The 16,839-nt window shown below is 46.8% G+C and overlaps 1 protein-coding gene and 1 long non-coding RNA gene across 2 annotated transcripts in view; one reads left to right on the top strand and one right to left on the bottom strand.

The window, feature by feature from the left end:
- The window catches only part of LOC139075695 (uncharacterized), a 318,375-nt gene that overhangs the window by 297,386 nt on the left and 4,150 nt on the right, over nucleotides 1-16,839 (top strand). The window lies entirely within an intron of this gene.
- The window catches only part of MRPS5 (mitochondrial ribosomal protein S5), a 48,128-nt gene continuing 42,925 nt past the window's right edge, over nucleotides 11,637-16,839 (bottom strand). Inside the window, exon 13 of the mRNA XM_070573583.1 lies at nucleotides 11,637-12,019. Coding sequence (XP_070429684.1) covers nucleotides 11,652-12,019 — 368 coding nt within the window. The 3' untranslated portion in view covers nucleotides 11,637-11,651. The remainder of the gene's footprint in view (nucleotides 12,020-16,839) is intronic.

The following is a 16,839-nucleotide window of genomic DNA, read 5'->3' as shown; positions in this document are numbered from 1 at the left end:
TTGTTTAGAATTTTTGCATTAATGTTATTAATGGATATATAGTTTTCTTGCAGTGTCTTTGGCTGTGTTTTCAGGGTAATGCTGACCTCATTGAATGAGTTTGGAAGTGTTTCCTACTCTTCAATTTTTTGGAAAACTTGAAAAGGATTGGTAATCATTCTCTTTAAATGTTTGGTAGAATTCACCAGTGAAGCCATCAGGTCCAGGGCTTTTCTTTGTTGGGATATTTTTGATCACTGATTCAATCTACTCACTAGTTATACGTCTATTTGGATATGCCATTTCTTCTTGATTCTGTCTTAGTAGGTTTTGTGTTTCTAGAAATTTGTCCATTTCGTCTAGGTCATCCAATTAGTTGGTGTACAATTGTTCATAATACCCTCTTATTATCCTTGATATTTCTGTAGAGTTGATAGTAATGTCCCCAATTTCATTTCTGATGTTTGCAACTTGAGTCTTCTCTTTTTTCTCCTCGTCCATCTAGCTAAAGGTTTGTCAACTTCATTGATTCTTTTGAAGAACTCCTTTTGGTTTCATTGATTTTCTCTATTGCTTTTCTAGCCTCTTTTTTTTTAATCTCTTCTTTAACCTTTATTATTTCTTACTTTCTGCTAACTTTGAGTTTACTTTGTCCTTCTTTATCTAGTTCCTTAGGTTGTAAAGTAAGGCTGTTGATTTGAGATCTCTCTTGTTTTGTAATGTGTTTCTAGCTATACATTCTCCCCCTTAGCACTGCTTTTGCTGCACCTCATAATTTTTGGTATGTTGTGTTTTAGGTTTACATTTATCTTTAAGTATCTTCTAATTTCCTTTTTTATTTATTTCTTTGACTCACTGATTCTTTAAAAGTGTATCATTTAATTTCCGCAATTTTATAAATTTTCCAGTTTTCCTTTTGTGAAGAAACTTCGTCTTGTTGTGGTCAGAGAAGATACATTGTATACTATCTGTCTCTTTAAATCTATTGAGACAATTTGTGGCCTGACATATGGTCTATCCTGGACAGTGTCCCTTCTGCACTCATTTGAGAAGAATGTGTATTCTGTTGTTGTTGGGTAGAATGTCCCGTATACGTCTGTTAGATCTGGCTGGCTTATTGTGTTGTTTAAGTCCTCTATTTCTTTACTTATCTTCTGTCTGGTTGTTCTAGCCATTATTGTGAGTGGGGCATTGAAGTCTTTCTCAAGTCTTCCCCTGGAAGTTGCAAGGCTTCATGATTCCAGAGTTCCCAAATAGTTACATCAGATGGATTCTACCACTACAGCTGTTGTCCAGGTGGGAAGACAGATTCCTGGTGCTTCCTACTGCTCCATCTTCCCAGAATCCTCTGACTGACAGCTGTACTTCTTAAGTGGAAACTTTGTCACCTTTGTAAATGGAAAAACAGCATCATTTAACATATATAGAAAGGAACTTTGAAAATAGATACCATGAACCCAAACAGCAGGATTACATTCCAGAAGATTCTGTGGCCAAACCAAGGTGTCCATCAGGGCCTGAGAAAGTGTGGAGATGTGGTCCCAATGACAGCATGAGGAGGATGAGATCTGCTGGCCCTCAGAGTACAGCCTCATCTGCAGCTCCCTGTGGAGTGGGGTGAATTGACTCTCCCTCCCTGAGGGCAGGGCTCCTGTCACTCCACATCTCCAATATGTAGCATTGTCAAGTTCTTTAAAGTTTCCCAATCCAAGGGATCTGAGATGGTATTTATAGGAGTTCTTTATATTTTCAAGTATTAGTCCTGTAACAGTTTTATTCTTTGCAAATATCTTTTCCCAGTCTGTGACTTCTGGGGCAGAAGTTTGTTGGTTTTTTAATGAAGTAGACTTTATCAAGCTTCTCTCTTATGGTTCACATTTTCTATGTCTTAAGAAAATCTCCCCTACACCAAGATCATGTTTTTTCTTTTCTCATGTAGGACTTCAATACCGATGGGATTGACATTTGTGTGTGATGAAGGTAGAGAACCAATTCCATTTTTTCATATGATGGATCATTGTCGCAGCAACATTCACTGAACTGTCCAGACTCCCCCACTGCCCTGGAATCTGCTTTTAGATGCCTGGGACATTTTGGACACATGCACAAGAAGTTGGTAGCAGCAGTTGCTTCCTGGGAGGTCAAGTGGGTGATTGGGGGAAAGAGGTAGAAAGAAAAATTATTTTTCCCCATAAACTATGTTGCACCTTTTGAGTTTTCTTTGAACTAATCAATAAAATAAAAAGAATGATTTATTTCAAACAATGCAAATTGGAATACTTTACTTACCATAATTTGATGCTACTTACAACCTGAAATCCCCTGGCTCAGGCACTCAGTTTGAGTGAGAGAGGGAGTGTAAGGAGTCAGTCACACCACTAAAAGAAGAGATTGGCTCAAGTAGGGCCCCTGGGGAACTGTCAGGCTACTCCCCACAGGCCAAGAACTGACTAAACAAATCCTCCCTGAATCTTTCTTGGTTGTTCATGTTCTCAACAAGCAAAAGACACCTGGCTCCCTGGACTTTCCAGGTAACTTGAAGACACCTCACGGAGCACCTCCTCAGTGACTTTGTTAGCACTGCTAAGGCTGGTATTCATAAATGATAAGTTTGGTACTAGAGTTTTCAGAGTTCTTAGTTCAATGTTTCCCTAAGAAATCTGTCGGGTGAGGAGTGTTAGGCTAAGGTGCCCACTGCTAGGTGTGCACACGACTTTTACAATTTTGAGAAAGGTCGTCATATCACAAGAGTCACCCTGAGTTTCTCATGAGTTAGTTGCTACTTCACCTGTATTAACTAAGATAGTCTTAGAGCAATTTATGCTTTCTTTTGTTGATTGCTTTGTTCCTGTGTCAATGTATCATTTCTACTTTGTTATGGTCTCTGTGGTCACCAAGTTTTTCCTGCATTGGAAAGCAGGAACCAGTCTGGTGGCTGGCCACCAAAAACTTTGCAACCTTTGGCTCAAAAGCCCACAGGGACCAGAAGGGAAGCCGGTTCTTAGCTCCTTGTTCTGGGTTCTGTCCGCCAGGGGCATTCAGCAGAGAAAGACAATGAGTCAGGTTTATTTTTATCAGTTGTGGTCTGATCAGAAGAGTCGACAGCATGGAGAAGAGAGCCCAGCTCTTGAGCAAGCAGGAGTGGAATCTGGGGCTCTGCACAGGGCAGGGGACGGGGTGGGACAAATGCATAAAAAGGGTGGTGGGGAGGGGCTGGCCCCGTGGCCGAGTGGTTAAGTCTGTGCACTCCGCTGCAGGCGGCCCAGTGTTTCGTTGGTTCGAATCCTGGGCACGGACATGGCACTGCTCATCAAACCATGCTAAGGCAGCGTCCCACATGCTACAACTAGAAGGACCCACAACGAAGAATATACAACTATGTACTGGGGGGCTTTGGGGAGAAAAAGGAAAAAATAAAATCTTAAAAAAAAAAATCTGATAAAAAAAAAGGGTGGTGGGGAAGTAGGGCGTGTGGAGCCCTAGGAAGCAGAAGTGAGAGTGAGGCTGGAAGGCGCCTCTCTCCTGCTCTAACCCAGGCCTGTGGACACCCATCAGGCAGCATGATTTACTCTCATCAGCTCCGCACCAAAGCCTGTATATCCATTGTCATCGTTCCAACCCTTCTCTCCTCACCCTCACCGCCCTGCTCCAAGCCTGAGGCCTCCCTGGTTGCAGCCACTGAGCAGCCTCCTTGCAGGTCTGGAGGAGCCTTCTAGAACTATGCTCAGGGTACTTCAAGCCCATGCTTGCACATTCTGATGGCCTCTGCTCCACAGTGCTGCCTGGTTCCCCCTGCCCACCCAGCCTCATCTCGGTTGTTGGGCTGTTCAGGTCTCTGCCCCCCTCCTCTCTACTCCTCAGACAGAGGAAGCCTGTCCCCACCTCAGGGCCTTGGTGCTCTCTCCACCCGGAACCCCTCTTCTTGGAGGACTCAGTCACATGGTCTCCTCTTAGAGAGACCTTCCCTGACACGCCCACCCAAGAAGCCCCTTCCTCCCCACATCACTTATTGTGTCCCCCTGATCACTTCTCATGGCACTTTCTTCTCTTGAGAATTGTCCAATGTTTACTTGTTTAATGAACGCTCACCCTCTGGAAGGCCTGCCTTGTCTTCCATCCTGGAATAACGCTGGCACAGAGAAGGCCCTCCACAAACAGCTGTTGGGTGAGTCAATGCATCTCATGGGGTAATGCGGTGAGATCCTTTGAGAGGCTGGAAGCCTGCCTAGTTCAGAAAGCACGGCTGGTCCTTTCATTCATACCGATGAGCATTGATCTGTGGTTAGCACTTGCTGCTGAGCTCTCTGGAGCCAGTGCCCATCACAGGGTCCTGGGATGGAGATGCTGGGTCTGTGAGCGGGGTCAGGTGGCACCATGTTCTGAATGATCTACAGTCTGGCTCATGATCTGTGCTGCTTACATGGGGCTGCCCCACTTTCTTGCATCTCTGATCAACATCATCATTTTCTCAATGCATATTTCCTCTCCCTTGGAGATCGGTCAGAATTCCCTCAGTGTGCACTCATTGTGCCCTAGAACTGATGTCTGTGTGATGCTCACAGGTCCCTGCATGGCAACCAGAACTTTTCTGCCCTTCTCTGTGCCTGTGCACTCACCTACCACCCTCTCTTCCACTTGATGCCTCTTGAGCTCAGACACCACCTTTGTAGCCCCCATACCTCTCCTTTCTGCACCCCCTAGGGCAGCTCCTTTGCAAGCCTCTCGATACACTTTATTCATCCAGGATTTTTTCTACATTAATTATTTATTAACCCCTGAAACAGACCTGGGAGCTTTTCAAGTACAGAACAATCTTCATCATCTTTCTATCTTTAAGACCTAGAGCATACATGTTTGATAAACCAGTGAATGACCGAGTCCATGAATGAGTCAGTGAGTGAATGAATGAGTGTGTGAATGAGTGAGTAAATGAATGACCTATCCTTTCTGGTTGACATGCGACCCACACGGTGGTGCTGACACAGGACTCACAGGGGACCGATGTGGGCTGGCAGCAAAGTTTCTCCTTTGGGGCTGACCTTGGAGGCAGCCTACCTACAACCATCCCCATCTTCCTTCTTCCTTGCTCAAGACCCAGATTTCCATCAGGTCCTGGGCCCTCATAAGCTCCATGGCACCTTTCCAGACCCAGTGCTTCCCAACCTTCACTGAGTCAAAGAGCATTTGGTGCACTGGTGTTTTATAAAATTTAAAGATTCTTTGATGGTGAACACAACATGCTGACACTTGGACAGATGAAAAACATCTGGCAAGGGACAGAGGACAGGGGAGGCCGCCCCCTCCTGCAGGGGGAATACGTCAGAGGGCCCAGGGGTGGCTCCATCCTAGATCAAGGAGGCCTCCGTAGCTGTGCTAAGTTTGTGGGGTGCTGCTTTCACGACCCGAGGGCAGCTGGGTGCAGAGGGTCACAGGCTCAGGTCCGTGAGGGCCTCTGTGTGCAGGAGAGCCTGGGACGTGGTCAGCCATTGGTGCTCCACTGTGGGCAGATGGAGCTGAGAAGGACAGGCTCTGCATCAGAAGGCCAGGGGCAACTGCTGGGCAGAACAGGCCGCCCAGAGACCCCAGGAGCCCGAGGGGAGGAAGTGACCGCCTCTGCAGGGAAGGAGTTTCTAGAGCCCAGGCAGGAGAACCTGTTGATGGTCATCTGGAAGCTTCCAGAGCCTTTGGTTGGTGAGAGCCCCACGGAAGGAGGGCTGGTTTGTAAGGAGCAGCGCCAGTGAGATTAAGTAGAATTTGTCAATGAGGAATTGTTACCTCCAGAGGCCAAATGGACTAAAAAATACTGGATTGTGTCCTCAATGAAGCATTAAGCACAACTCCCTGGAGGAGGACGTCATCCCTGTAACGTCACAGCTGTGCTCCTGGGCAAAGGGGGTGCAGGTAAGATCTTGCCCGGAAGACTGTGCAGTGGCAGAGCCATGGGGGGACCCCTGGGTGGCCCAGAAAAGGTGCATCGTGTTCCTCTGGAGTGTTTTACAGTGTAGATTTTATGATTATTCAGGTCTGGGGAGGCCAACAGCTCAGTGTTCAGATGCCACTGAAAAGACAGCTTGCAGCTCACAGTCCCAGGAGGAGGGGCACGCCCCAGCACAGGGGTCACGTGGGGAGGCATCAAGGTCAGTGAGGGGGCAGAGGGAGCGGGAGCCTTGTTGTGGATTCGCAGGAAGGAGCGGGCAGGGCAGGGCAAGCAGGCTGACGATGGGCCACTTTGAGTCACTTCCGCGGGCTCTGGGGCAAAGCGGTGGCCCTAGGTGTCCTGTCCCTGGCCCTGGGGATGAGGGAGAGGAATGCTGGCTTCTGGAGGGTGAGAGCCAGGCAGAGGAGGGGTGGGGCACGGGCTTTGGACTGAGTGGTTTGCAAGTGAGTCGTCTGTATCTCTAAGAATTGGCCCTGGGAGGGGCCGTCTCTCCTTATCAGCAAGACCTCAGATGCCAGGGCATCAAGAACACAGGAAATGAGAAAACACAGTTACTCCACAGGGGCAGGCACCCTGCAGCTGGGAGGCTACTGAAATAGGCTCTGAACAGCACACACCATCCAAATCCACAACAGCAGAGAAGTCACTGGCTGCTGACTCGATGGAGTCAGTGATTTCAACAACGGGTACTGGGCATGGGGGTCTGACTGGATGGACCACAGCATGAAGGCTGCAATAATTCACCATGAGGGGCCACATATCTTTTCAGGGGTCAGAGCAGGCAAAGTTGGGCTGGCAATGGAGAATCAGCAGGGATAACCACCCAGTCATTCATTAGAGCTTACGTAAGAAGACTTAATCCTTCACGGCCTTGTTATAACTTACATAGGACCATGGTAACTGATATAGCTGGGGGTCCATGGGGTCGCATTTTGTCAAACCTACTTTTAAGTGCTAAAATCTTAATTTTATTATTCATTGTGTCAGAGCATCTGTGGGATATTTTAGGGCAATGGGACTATAACTACGTGTAATTTAGCCAAGGCTGCAATCAAAAGGAGACACACCTATCTTTTCTTTATCTTATATTTAGTTACCTCCTAAGATTATAGAGGTATCATGTTTAATTGTAATGGGGTCCCTAGATGTAACTATAATTTGAGCCCCGTGATTGATTAAGCTCATGGTAGTTTGTCAATTGGTGCATTTACACAAATGTTAAAGTTAATTTAGAATCTATGTAGCATTAGGCAAAAAGCCAATGAGCACTCTTTTATTTTTTTTGTTACATAATATTTTAAAGCAAAGTTTAGATTTTCAATTGAGTCAGAGTATGGACTTTTGTTTCAATTTAATTTTACATATATGCATATATTAATATATAATTATGTACATATATAATGTTACCTCCTTCCCAACCCCACATCCAGGTTTCTTTTTTTTTTTTTTTTGGAAGGGAGTCTCCCAGCAGCCTAGAGCCCTGGTTTAGTCACTCTTTCTGAAAACTGATGGTGCGGCCTTCTAGGAGGTTACTGGAAAAGGAGAGGGAGGGGCGTCCCCTCCCAGGGGTCCGGGTTTGCTCTGAGGAGAGAGAGCAGCCTCTCCTGGGACAGCACAGTCAGCCCCCATCTGAGGTCTCAGGCCCTTTGAATGTTGGCAGGCACCGGGGCACCATTTCTCTACCATAGAGGAGGCTAACCAATGCCTTCTTCCACAGGGGTCACCCGAGACACACCAGGGTTCTGTCCCAAAGAATAATAAAGACCAAACAACACCAAAGCAGTGCCCTAAAGTGGGCCTCACCTGACCTGGCATGCAGCCCCTGAGTTGGGACAATTAGCACCATCTGGAATATCCCCACACTGAGGAAACTGGGGTGAGGAGAGAGTGATGAGCACTGGCAGACACAGCAGCGGGCAACAAGGCCAACGGATGCTCTGTGCCAAGCCCCTCTCCATGGTCTGGACCAATTAACAAACCAAGAGCAGTCTCCCCATGAGGCCATCCAGGAGCCAGAGGTCACGGCCACGCCATCCTGTCACAGCACCAATTGTTCCATGAGATCTAAAGGTTCCTCTGGTGGGGGACAAAATACAAAGACCCTCAGAGGAAAGGCAGGCTCCTTGTCACTTACAGCTCCAACAAGGGCCAGCTGCCAGGCAGGGCCACACAGGGGCTTGCCCCGGGACAGGGGACAGGCAGCTGGAGCTGTAGGGGCAGCCTGTGTGTGGCAAGTGCACAAGGAGGAGGTGAGCGGCAGGGGCTGTGGGAGGCAGGCTTCCCAGCAACCAGGGGTCAGGGAAGGTTCCCAGAGGAGGCTGGATCGGCCTGTCTGAATGATCCCCTGGGCCATAAGGGGGCAGACACCTGCTGCTCAGGGATAAACAGGAGCCATGCCTGGTCCCTTGATAAGGAGGCTGGTTGGGCAGAGGCCTCAGCCACAGGCAGAGCAGGGAGGGGAAGGTGCGGTCATACCAGTCAGTCCTCCCGTTTCACCAGACCTCAAGGTGGCACATGACATTGGGCCTTAGTTTTAGGCCTCACAACACAGAGGGGTGCTCTGCACCATGGCGTTTTCATGTCCTTGGATATTACTGTGTGAAGATATGATGCTTGGAGCTGTGGCAGCCTCCCTGAGATGATGAGGAAAAGCCATGGAAATAACAGATAGGCTGAGCCAGGACCTGACTGGGGCTGAGCTACAGAATTAATTCACCCTGCAGGCACCACGCTTTCAGGATGTGAGATCCAGCACTAGATTCCTTAGAGTCTGAGCCACTTTGGTTGGGGATTCTGTTCCCTGCACTCAGAAGCAGCCTGATTCATTGTCCACACTGCAGGATTCTGTGCATTTCAGCGACCGAGAAAAGGGCTTGCTCTGACTAGCTGTGATCTGAGCCAATTAATCACAACGAATTAGGGATCAATAAAGGAGGTTTTCATTTGATTGGCAGCCATAATCAGAACACAGGTGGCTAATGTCTCAAAAAAACCATCTTCAGGGATCACAGAATCTCGAGTCAGTTAGATAGGGACATAGGGCAGTAAGGAGGGTTCAGAAATGTCAGGCTTCAGGCAGGATGGACTCCGGGCTCCTTCACTGTTCTTTTCTTCTGTCAGTGATGAAGAATATCTTGTAGGTGTGTTTCCCACCCGTGGTCAGCCTGTTCCTGAAGAGAAACTCATAGAACAAAGTTTTAATTTATCAAGCTATAGGGGAGTACATATGTAAACTGAGGCCATAAATGAGGAAAACGTGAATTATTTTCGAATACGTGCAGAGCAGCAAGTAGGCACACACAGGGGCTGGGGCCATTTAGTGTAACAAGATGGCCTCATTTATGTTCACTGACATTAACTCTACTTAGAGCAGCTGTGGGTCCCTCTGTTCTCTCGTGTGTCTCTGATGTGCCGTTTATACAAAGTCCCACAAGCCCCCAGTCTCCTGGAGTGTACTGGGGGACAGGTCCCCTGGGGCCGCCCAGCCCTGGAGAGGCCGGGTGCAGTCCCAGGCAGGACGCCCACCTCTGACTTGGAGTCAGCGAGGCTGAGGGCAGTCACGGGCCAGCCTGGCAGTGGGGGAGGTCAGAGTCAGTGACTCACTGAACCAGACCAGGGGAAGCTGGAGGAGAGGGCACTGTCCCCTCTGCTGTGGTCACTACCTGAGGGTCTGAGGAGAAGGTCCAAGTGTTGACCACCATGAGGTCAAGGTGTTGGGACCAAGGCCCTGAGGCCTGGGCCACAGGGGGCTCTGCACCCAGGAGGAAGGGAGCCCCTGGGAGGGTGAGGCCCTGGCAGCCTGTCCCAGGGCCAGAGAACACTCCCCGGTGGGCTGGGCGCTGTTGGGGGCTGTCCCTTGCAGCCCATGACTTCTAGGCAAGGTCGTTGGTGCAAGGAGCTGTGTGCCAGGTTTCCTGTTGGTGGCTAGAGCCACGTCCCAGTTCCCTTCTGAGAGTTAGAGAGTGGGAGTGGCCATTTATTGGCCTTGTATTAAGTGCGAAGGGCTTTTTAGCCATGATCTCCAATCTTCACAACCATCCTTATTCACAAAGAAAGTGATGCTCAGAGAGGACAAGTGACTTCCTTAAGCTCACACACCAAGCAAGTGGGGAGCCTGATTTGTCCCAGATCTGGCCTGGAATGCAGAGTCTGCTCTTCCTTCTGGTCACCAGCCTGGGTATCCAAAGCCTTGGGCAGTCGCTACAGTTGCCAGCGTGGTGATGAGGACAGGTGGGGATGTTACTCCATCCCTGAGCTTCATCTGTAGAGTGGATCCCTCATCTGTAAAGTGGGGGTGGTCCTGCTGTCATTAGAGTTGACAGGGATGTGTGTGGGGCCTGGCTCAGAGCAGCCCTTGACCACTGAGTGACTGGCCTCCTGCTGGACCGCCTCCTTTAAAATTTACCTCCATCCACTAAAGGAAAGTGAGGAGATGGAGCTATGATGGCAGCATGGAGTCAAGCCCTAGGCCTTCAAGAAGATCATGGGTGACCCCATCATCTCATCTCCCCCACTGCAAAGCCAAGGTGCAGAGCCCCTTGTCCTCACAGCCCCCAGTGTGCTGGGAGCTGAAGTTACACAGGCCACTGTGCACACACCGGGGTGGGGCTGCCAACATGCTCCAGGGTTTATTGGCTGGCAAGAGACCTTGGAATTTAATCTTTGTTTTCATCACTCTGCAGCCAGAACAGGACTGGTCAACACTGGTCCCTGTTGGTCACTGGGCACCTCTAATCCTCCGTCCAAGGCTGATTGGTAGGTTTGGAGCCTGGTGAGCCCATGGCAGGACTCACTGACTGACTGGGAAGAGAGCTGGGCCCCGAGCTCTGCAGGCTCCCACAGCATAGGATGGAGTGGACGTGGGAAGGCCCACTCTAACTCCTGGAGCCTGGAGTGGAGGGCGTGGTGGCTGTGGGGTGAGGACAGAGGGGGTCTAAGGAATGGGTCCTTGGTGGGTGCTGTGAGGCCTGCTGGGCGCTGGGTGACAGAGCATGAGTTAAGTCCACTTCTGTCACCTGGAAGCTGAGGCAACTCACTTCACTCCCCCAGCCTCAGCCTCCTCCTTGTGAAGCAGGTGCACTCATGGTCCCTCCCCTTGGGATCCTTAGGGATTCACTGAGTCTTTCCTGTGTCGAGTGTATCCCATCTGAGCAGCTAACAAAGGAGAGCCTCAGGCACTAGTTATCACCCAGAATCCTCCCCATCTCTCCCTGCACTGTGCATCCACCCAGCCTGCATTCCCACCCCTGGGCCTTCCCCCTGTCCTGGTCCAGGACGGCCGCTTCCTCCCCACCCTCAAATCCTGCCCCTCCCACAAGCTCCTCCATGAGCCTTCCAGCCCGCAGGAGCCTCAGGCACAGAGTGGGACACTCATCTGAGACACCACTGCCCGCAGTGGGAGGAGAGGCAGCAGCGTGGCGTGAGAGGACCATCTCCTGACAGAAGGAAGCCCTCGTGTGGCCCTGTCTCCTGGCCTACTGTGTCCTGGATGTGCTCCTGCTGTCTGTCCTCCAGGCCTTTGCTCAGCATGGTCTCCCCCTGCCATGTGCACTCCCTCGACACTCATCCTCCATGGAGCCTGCAGCTGCCGAGGTGCTATGGGCTGAACTGTGTTCCCCCAGGTTCCCAGGGGGAAGCCCTCACCCCACTGTGATGGTAGCTCGAGGGGGCCTTGGGAGGTGATTAGGTTTAGATGAGGTCATAAGAGTGGGGCCCCATGATGGGATTAATGTCCTTATAAGAAGAAAAGAGAGACCAGAGCTCCCTCTCTCCACAACATAAGGACAGAGGGACAAGGCAGCTGTCTGCAAGCCAGGAAAAGAGCCCTCACCAAGGACAGAATCTGCTGGCACCGTGATCCTGGACGTCCCAGCCTCCAAACTGTGAGAAATGAATGTCTGCTGTTGAAGCCCCCAGTTGCTGGTGTTGTTACGGCAGCCTGAGCTGACTCACACACAAGGGGAGAGTCTCCACCCTTGATTCCAGCTGTAAACCCACCACGTCCACTAAGAGCCACCAAGTGTGCTGGGCAGCAGCCACTGCACTGAAGCTGATGGAGACGAGCCCACACCAGCTCTATCAGGAAGTCTGCAGGAACGCCCACTGTAAGGACAGGAAACGGGGGCACAGAAAGATGGAGTCACTCACCTGAAGTCACACAGCCAGAAAGCCCGGATTTGCACCTGTTCTGCTGGGCTCCAGAGTCCATGGTCTTAACCACAGTGCTGGATTCTGCCCCAAACCAGAAAACAAGCCTCTGGGTCTCAGTAATTCAAATTTAGAATTGTTATTTATACACTCACAGTTTGCAAAATTTACATAAAACTTAGCTACTTGAGCCCAATACTAGGGTCCCCTCCCTGGGCCATGGAAGGGCCTGGAACCTGAGGCTTCACAGCTTCACAGCCAAGTCCTCCCCTGTCCTGGTCTAGGCCAGCAAACCTTACAAACAACTGAAGAGCAGATTGATTAAATAATAGGATACATGATGGATTTTGAAATTACTGCCTAGATAATGGAAATTTAGAGCAATATATAAAAACTGCGGCTCCTAGAGAGAAATCAGGTCTTACTTGGACCAAACTTCCCCTGTTTTGATCACGGCTCCTTCTTCTTTTCATTGTTTTTAGTCCGTTTCTCTGCCCACAGGGCTTGGGCTTTGGGGTCACTCCAGTCCCTCTCCAGCCCCCCAGGAGGCCTCCTCCATGGCCCTGTCGTCGTCCCTGAGGGAGGGGTTGGGGCAGGACCCATCAGGCAGAGCTTCCTCCACTTTACAGTTTAACACCCAACCCACCAGACTCACAAACTCAACACCTAGTGTTACTGAAGCATTAATTTCAGCCAACACATTTTTAAATTTTACATATTTTATCTTACATATTTAGCAATCATTTTAAAGGTGACTTTATTTCTTTGTTTTTAAATTTACGTCCTTTTAATCTGATTTCATTAACTATCATTATTCAATTCATCCTCAACCTAATTAATGTGCACAACTGAGGATATTTGGAAACACCATGATCAGAGAACAGAAGTGGAAATATCTTAGGGAGAAGTACACTATATGGCTGATACTATATTGATTATTAAAAATATTTGAGTGCTATGTCTTTTTAATGGCTTTATTGAAGTATAAACTGCACATTTTTAAAATTTTGGTCCTAGTAGTTTATAACCTTGTGAAATTTCAGTTGTACATTATTATTTGTTAATCACCATATAGAGGTGCCCCTTCATCTCTTGTGCCCAACCACCAACCTTCTTCCCCTCTGGTAACCACTAAACTGTTCTCTTTGTCCATGTGTTTGTTTGTCTTCCACAAATGAGTGAAATCATATGGTGTTTGTCTTTCTCTGTCTGGCTTATTTCGCTTAACGTAATACTCTCAAGCTCCATCCGTGTCATTGCAAATGGGACAATTTTGTCTTTTTTATGGCTGAGTAGTATTCCATAGTATGTATATATATTATATATATATATATATATATATATATATATATATATATACACCACATCTTATTTATCCATTCATCAGTTGTTGGGCACTTGGGTTGCTTCCACTTCTTGGCTATCGTGAATAATGCTTCAATGAACATAGGGGTGCATACGTCTCTTTGTATTGTTAATTTCAAGTTCTTTGGATAAATACCCAGTAGTGGGAGAGCTGGATCATATGGTATTTCTAATAGCACATATTTTACGTGTAGGATTTGATGAAAATTTTGACATAAATATGTGCCTGTGAAACCAGCACGACAATCAAGACAATGAACATATTCATCAGCTCTAAAATCATCCCCCCCATCACTGGTAACTGATCTGCTTTCTGTCACTGTTGCATAGTCTACACTTTCTATAATCTTATGTAAATGGAATCTTAGAGTAGATATTATTTTGGAGGTTGGTCTGACTTCTTTCACTCTGCATAATTATTTTGAGATTTATCCATATTGCTACATGTATCAATAGTTGTTCCTTTTGATTGCTGGGAAGTATCCACTGTAAGAACGTACCACACTCTGATTACCCATTTACCTGTTATTAGACATGGGGTTGTTTCCATGTTTTGTCTATGGCAACTAAAACTGCTACAAATGTTTGTATATAAGTCTTTGTGTGGACCTGTTTTTGTTTCTCTTGGGTAAATATCTAGAGTGGCATAGCTGGGTGGTACAGTAGGTGCATGTCTAACTTTTTAAGGAACTGCTAACCTTTTTCCAAAGTGTTTTTACCACTTTACATTCCCCAGCAGATGTGACAGCTCCAGATGCTCCACATAGCACCCTCGCTTGGTATAGTCCGTCGTTTCAAAACTTAGCCCTTCTAGCGGGTATAGAGTACTGTCTGATTGTGGTTTTAATTTGCATTTCTAATGCTTAATGATGTTAAGTATCTTTTCTTGTGCTCATTTGCCAAGATAGATTCTTTGGTGAAGTGTTTGTTGAAATCTTTTGCCCATTTTTTATTGGGTCATTTGTCTTCTTTTAATTGAATTGTAGAGCTTCTTTATAGGATAGGATGCAAGTCTTTTGCTGGATATATGTTTTGCAAATATTTTCTCCCAGTTTGTGCTTTGCCTTTTGATTTCATTTCATTTTGAGGAGCAAAAGTTTAAAATTTTTTTAATTAAGTTAATGATAGGTTACAATCTTGTGAAATTTCAATTGTACATTAATATTTGTCAGTCGTGTTGTAGGTGCACCCCTTCACCCTTTGTGCCCACCCCCCACCCCACCTTTCCCCCCCCCCCCGGTAGCCACTAATCTGTTCTCTTTGTCCACATTTTTAAATTCCTCATATGAGTGGAGTCATACGGAGATTATCTTTCTCTAACTGGCTTATTTCACTTAACATAATTCCCTCAAGGTCCATCCATGTTGTTGCAAATGGGATGATTTTGTTCTGTTTTACAGCTGAGTAGTAGTCTATTGTATGTATATACCACATCTTCTTTATCCAATCATCTGTTGATGGGCACTTAGGTTGCTTCCACGTCTTGGCTATTGTAAATAATGCTGCAATGAACATTGAGATGCATAGGACTTCTGGAATTGCTGACTTCAAGCTCTTTGGATAGATACCCAGTAGTGGGATAGCTGGGTCTTATGGTAGTTCTGTTTTTAATTTTTTGAGGAATCTCCATACTGTTTTCCATAGTGGCTGCACCAGTTTGCATTCCCACCAAGCAGTGTATGAGGGTTTCTTTTTCTCCACAACCTCTCCAACATTTGTTACTATTAGTTTTAGATATTTTTGTCATTCTAATGAGTGGAAGGTGATATCTTAGTGTAGTTTTGATTTGCATTTCCCTGATGATCAGCAATGATGAGCATCTTTTCATGTGCCTATTGGCCATCTGTATATCTTCTTTGGAGAAATGTCCATTCATGTCTCCAGCCCATTTTTTGATCAGGTTGTTTGATTTTTTTGTTGTTGAGTTGTGAGACTTCTTTATATATTACGGATATTAAGCCTTTGTCAGATATATGACTTGCAAATATTTTTTCCCAGTTAGTGGGTTGTTTTTTTGTTTCAATTCTGTTTTCATTTGCCTTGAAGAAGCTCTTTAGTCTATTGAAGTCCCATTTGTTTATTCTTTCTATTGTTTCCCTTCTCTAGAAGACATGGTGTCTGAAAACATCCTTTTAATACTGATGTCAAAGAGTGTACAGCCTACGTTTTCTTCTAGAAGCCTTATGGTTTCAGGTCTCACCTTTAGGTCTTTGATCCATTTTGAGTTTATTTTGGTGAATGGTGAGAAAGAATGGTCAATTTTCATTCTTTTACATATGGCATTCCAGTTTTCCCAGCACCATTTGTTGAGAAGACTTTCTTTTCTCCATTGTATGCCCTCAGCTCCTTTGTCAAAGATAAGCTCTCCATAGATGTGTGGTTTTATTTCTGGGCTTTCAGTTCTGTTCCATTGATCTGTGCACCTGTTTTTGTACCAGTGCCATGCTGTTTTGATTACTGTAGCTTTGTGGTATGTTTTGAAGTCAGGGATTGTGATGCCTCCCGTTTTGTTCTTTTTTCTCAGGATTGCTTTAGCAATTCGGGGTCTTTTGTTGCCCCATATGAATTTTAAGATTCTTTGTTCTAATTCTGTAAAGAACGTCATTGGGATTCTGATTGGGATAGTGTTGAATCTGTAGATTGCTTTAGGTAGAATGGACATTTTAATTATGTTTATTCTTCCAATCCATGTACATGGAAGGGTGCCCTTATTTCTTGATAATTAAATTCCCTTAAGCCTTTAAAGTTGTACTTACAAATGCAATAATTTCTTTTTCCTTTTAAGAATTCCAATTATTTGATTTATATAAACCTTTCTGAGTATTTAAATTACTCATAGAAGTAATAAATTAAATTTTGAAATACTGTGTGTTTAAGTTCTCTGAAATATTGTAATACTGCTGATAAATTTAGAATGCTTTAGCTTAAAACGACAAACCTCAATTGACACATTTTAAACTAATCAAAACTTTTAGTCTACGAGGCCAAATTCTTTTAAACTTTACATCTAGAATGTGAAACATGTACAAATTTACATGCAACATTATTATCAAAGGTTTAATTCTCAAACAATTCTGTACTCCATTCTAGACCCTCCTGGGCCCTGGTTGCACAGACAAGGCAGAGCGAAGACAGCAGAGCAGAGGGAAGGCTGGAGCAATGGCGCTGGCAGAGGTGACCAGCAGGGCTGAGGGGCCAGCAGCCCTGGGTCATGCCTGGCTAGTGGGAGGAGCAAGGCAGCCACGGCTCGTCCCTGCCCAGGAGGGGAGACTGGTTCCCTCTCAGGCGCCACACTGCTTTCCAGGCGGTGGCCACAGAACCAGGGGCCTCAAGCCAAGCTGGAGGGCTGTCATCGCCCCTGCCTCGCAGGGATTCTGGGATCTGCCCTGTGGAAACTGCAGTGTGAACCT

Source organism: Equus przewalskii, chromosome 14, assembly GCF_037783145.1.
Source record: "Equus przewalskii isolate Varuska chromosome 14, EquPr2, whole genome shotgun sequence".
Taxonomy (NCBI): domain Eukaryota; kingdom Metazoa; phylum Chordata; class Mammalia; order Perissodactyla; family Equidae; genus Equus; species Equus przewalskii.
Note: the sequence above shows the minus strand (reverse complement) of the source record. Positions and strands in the feature narration are given on the sequence as shown.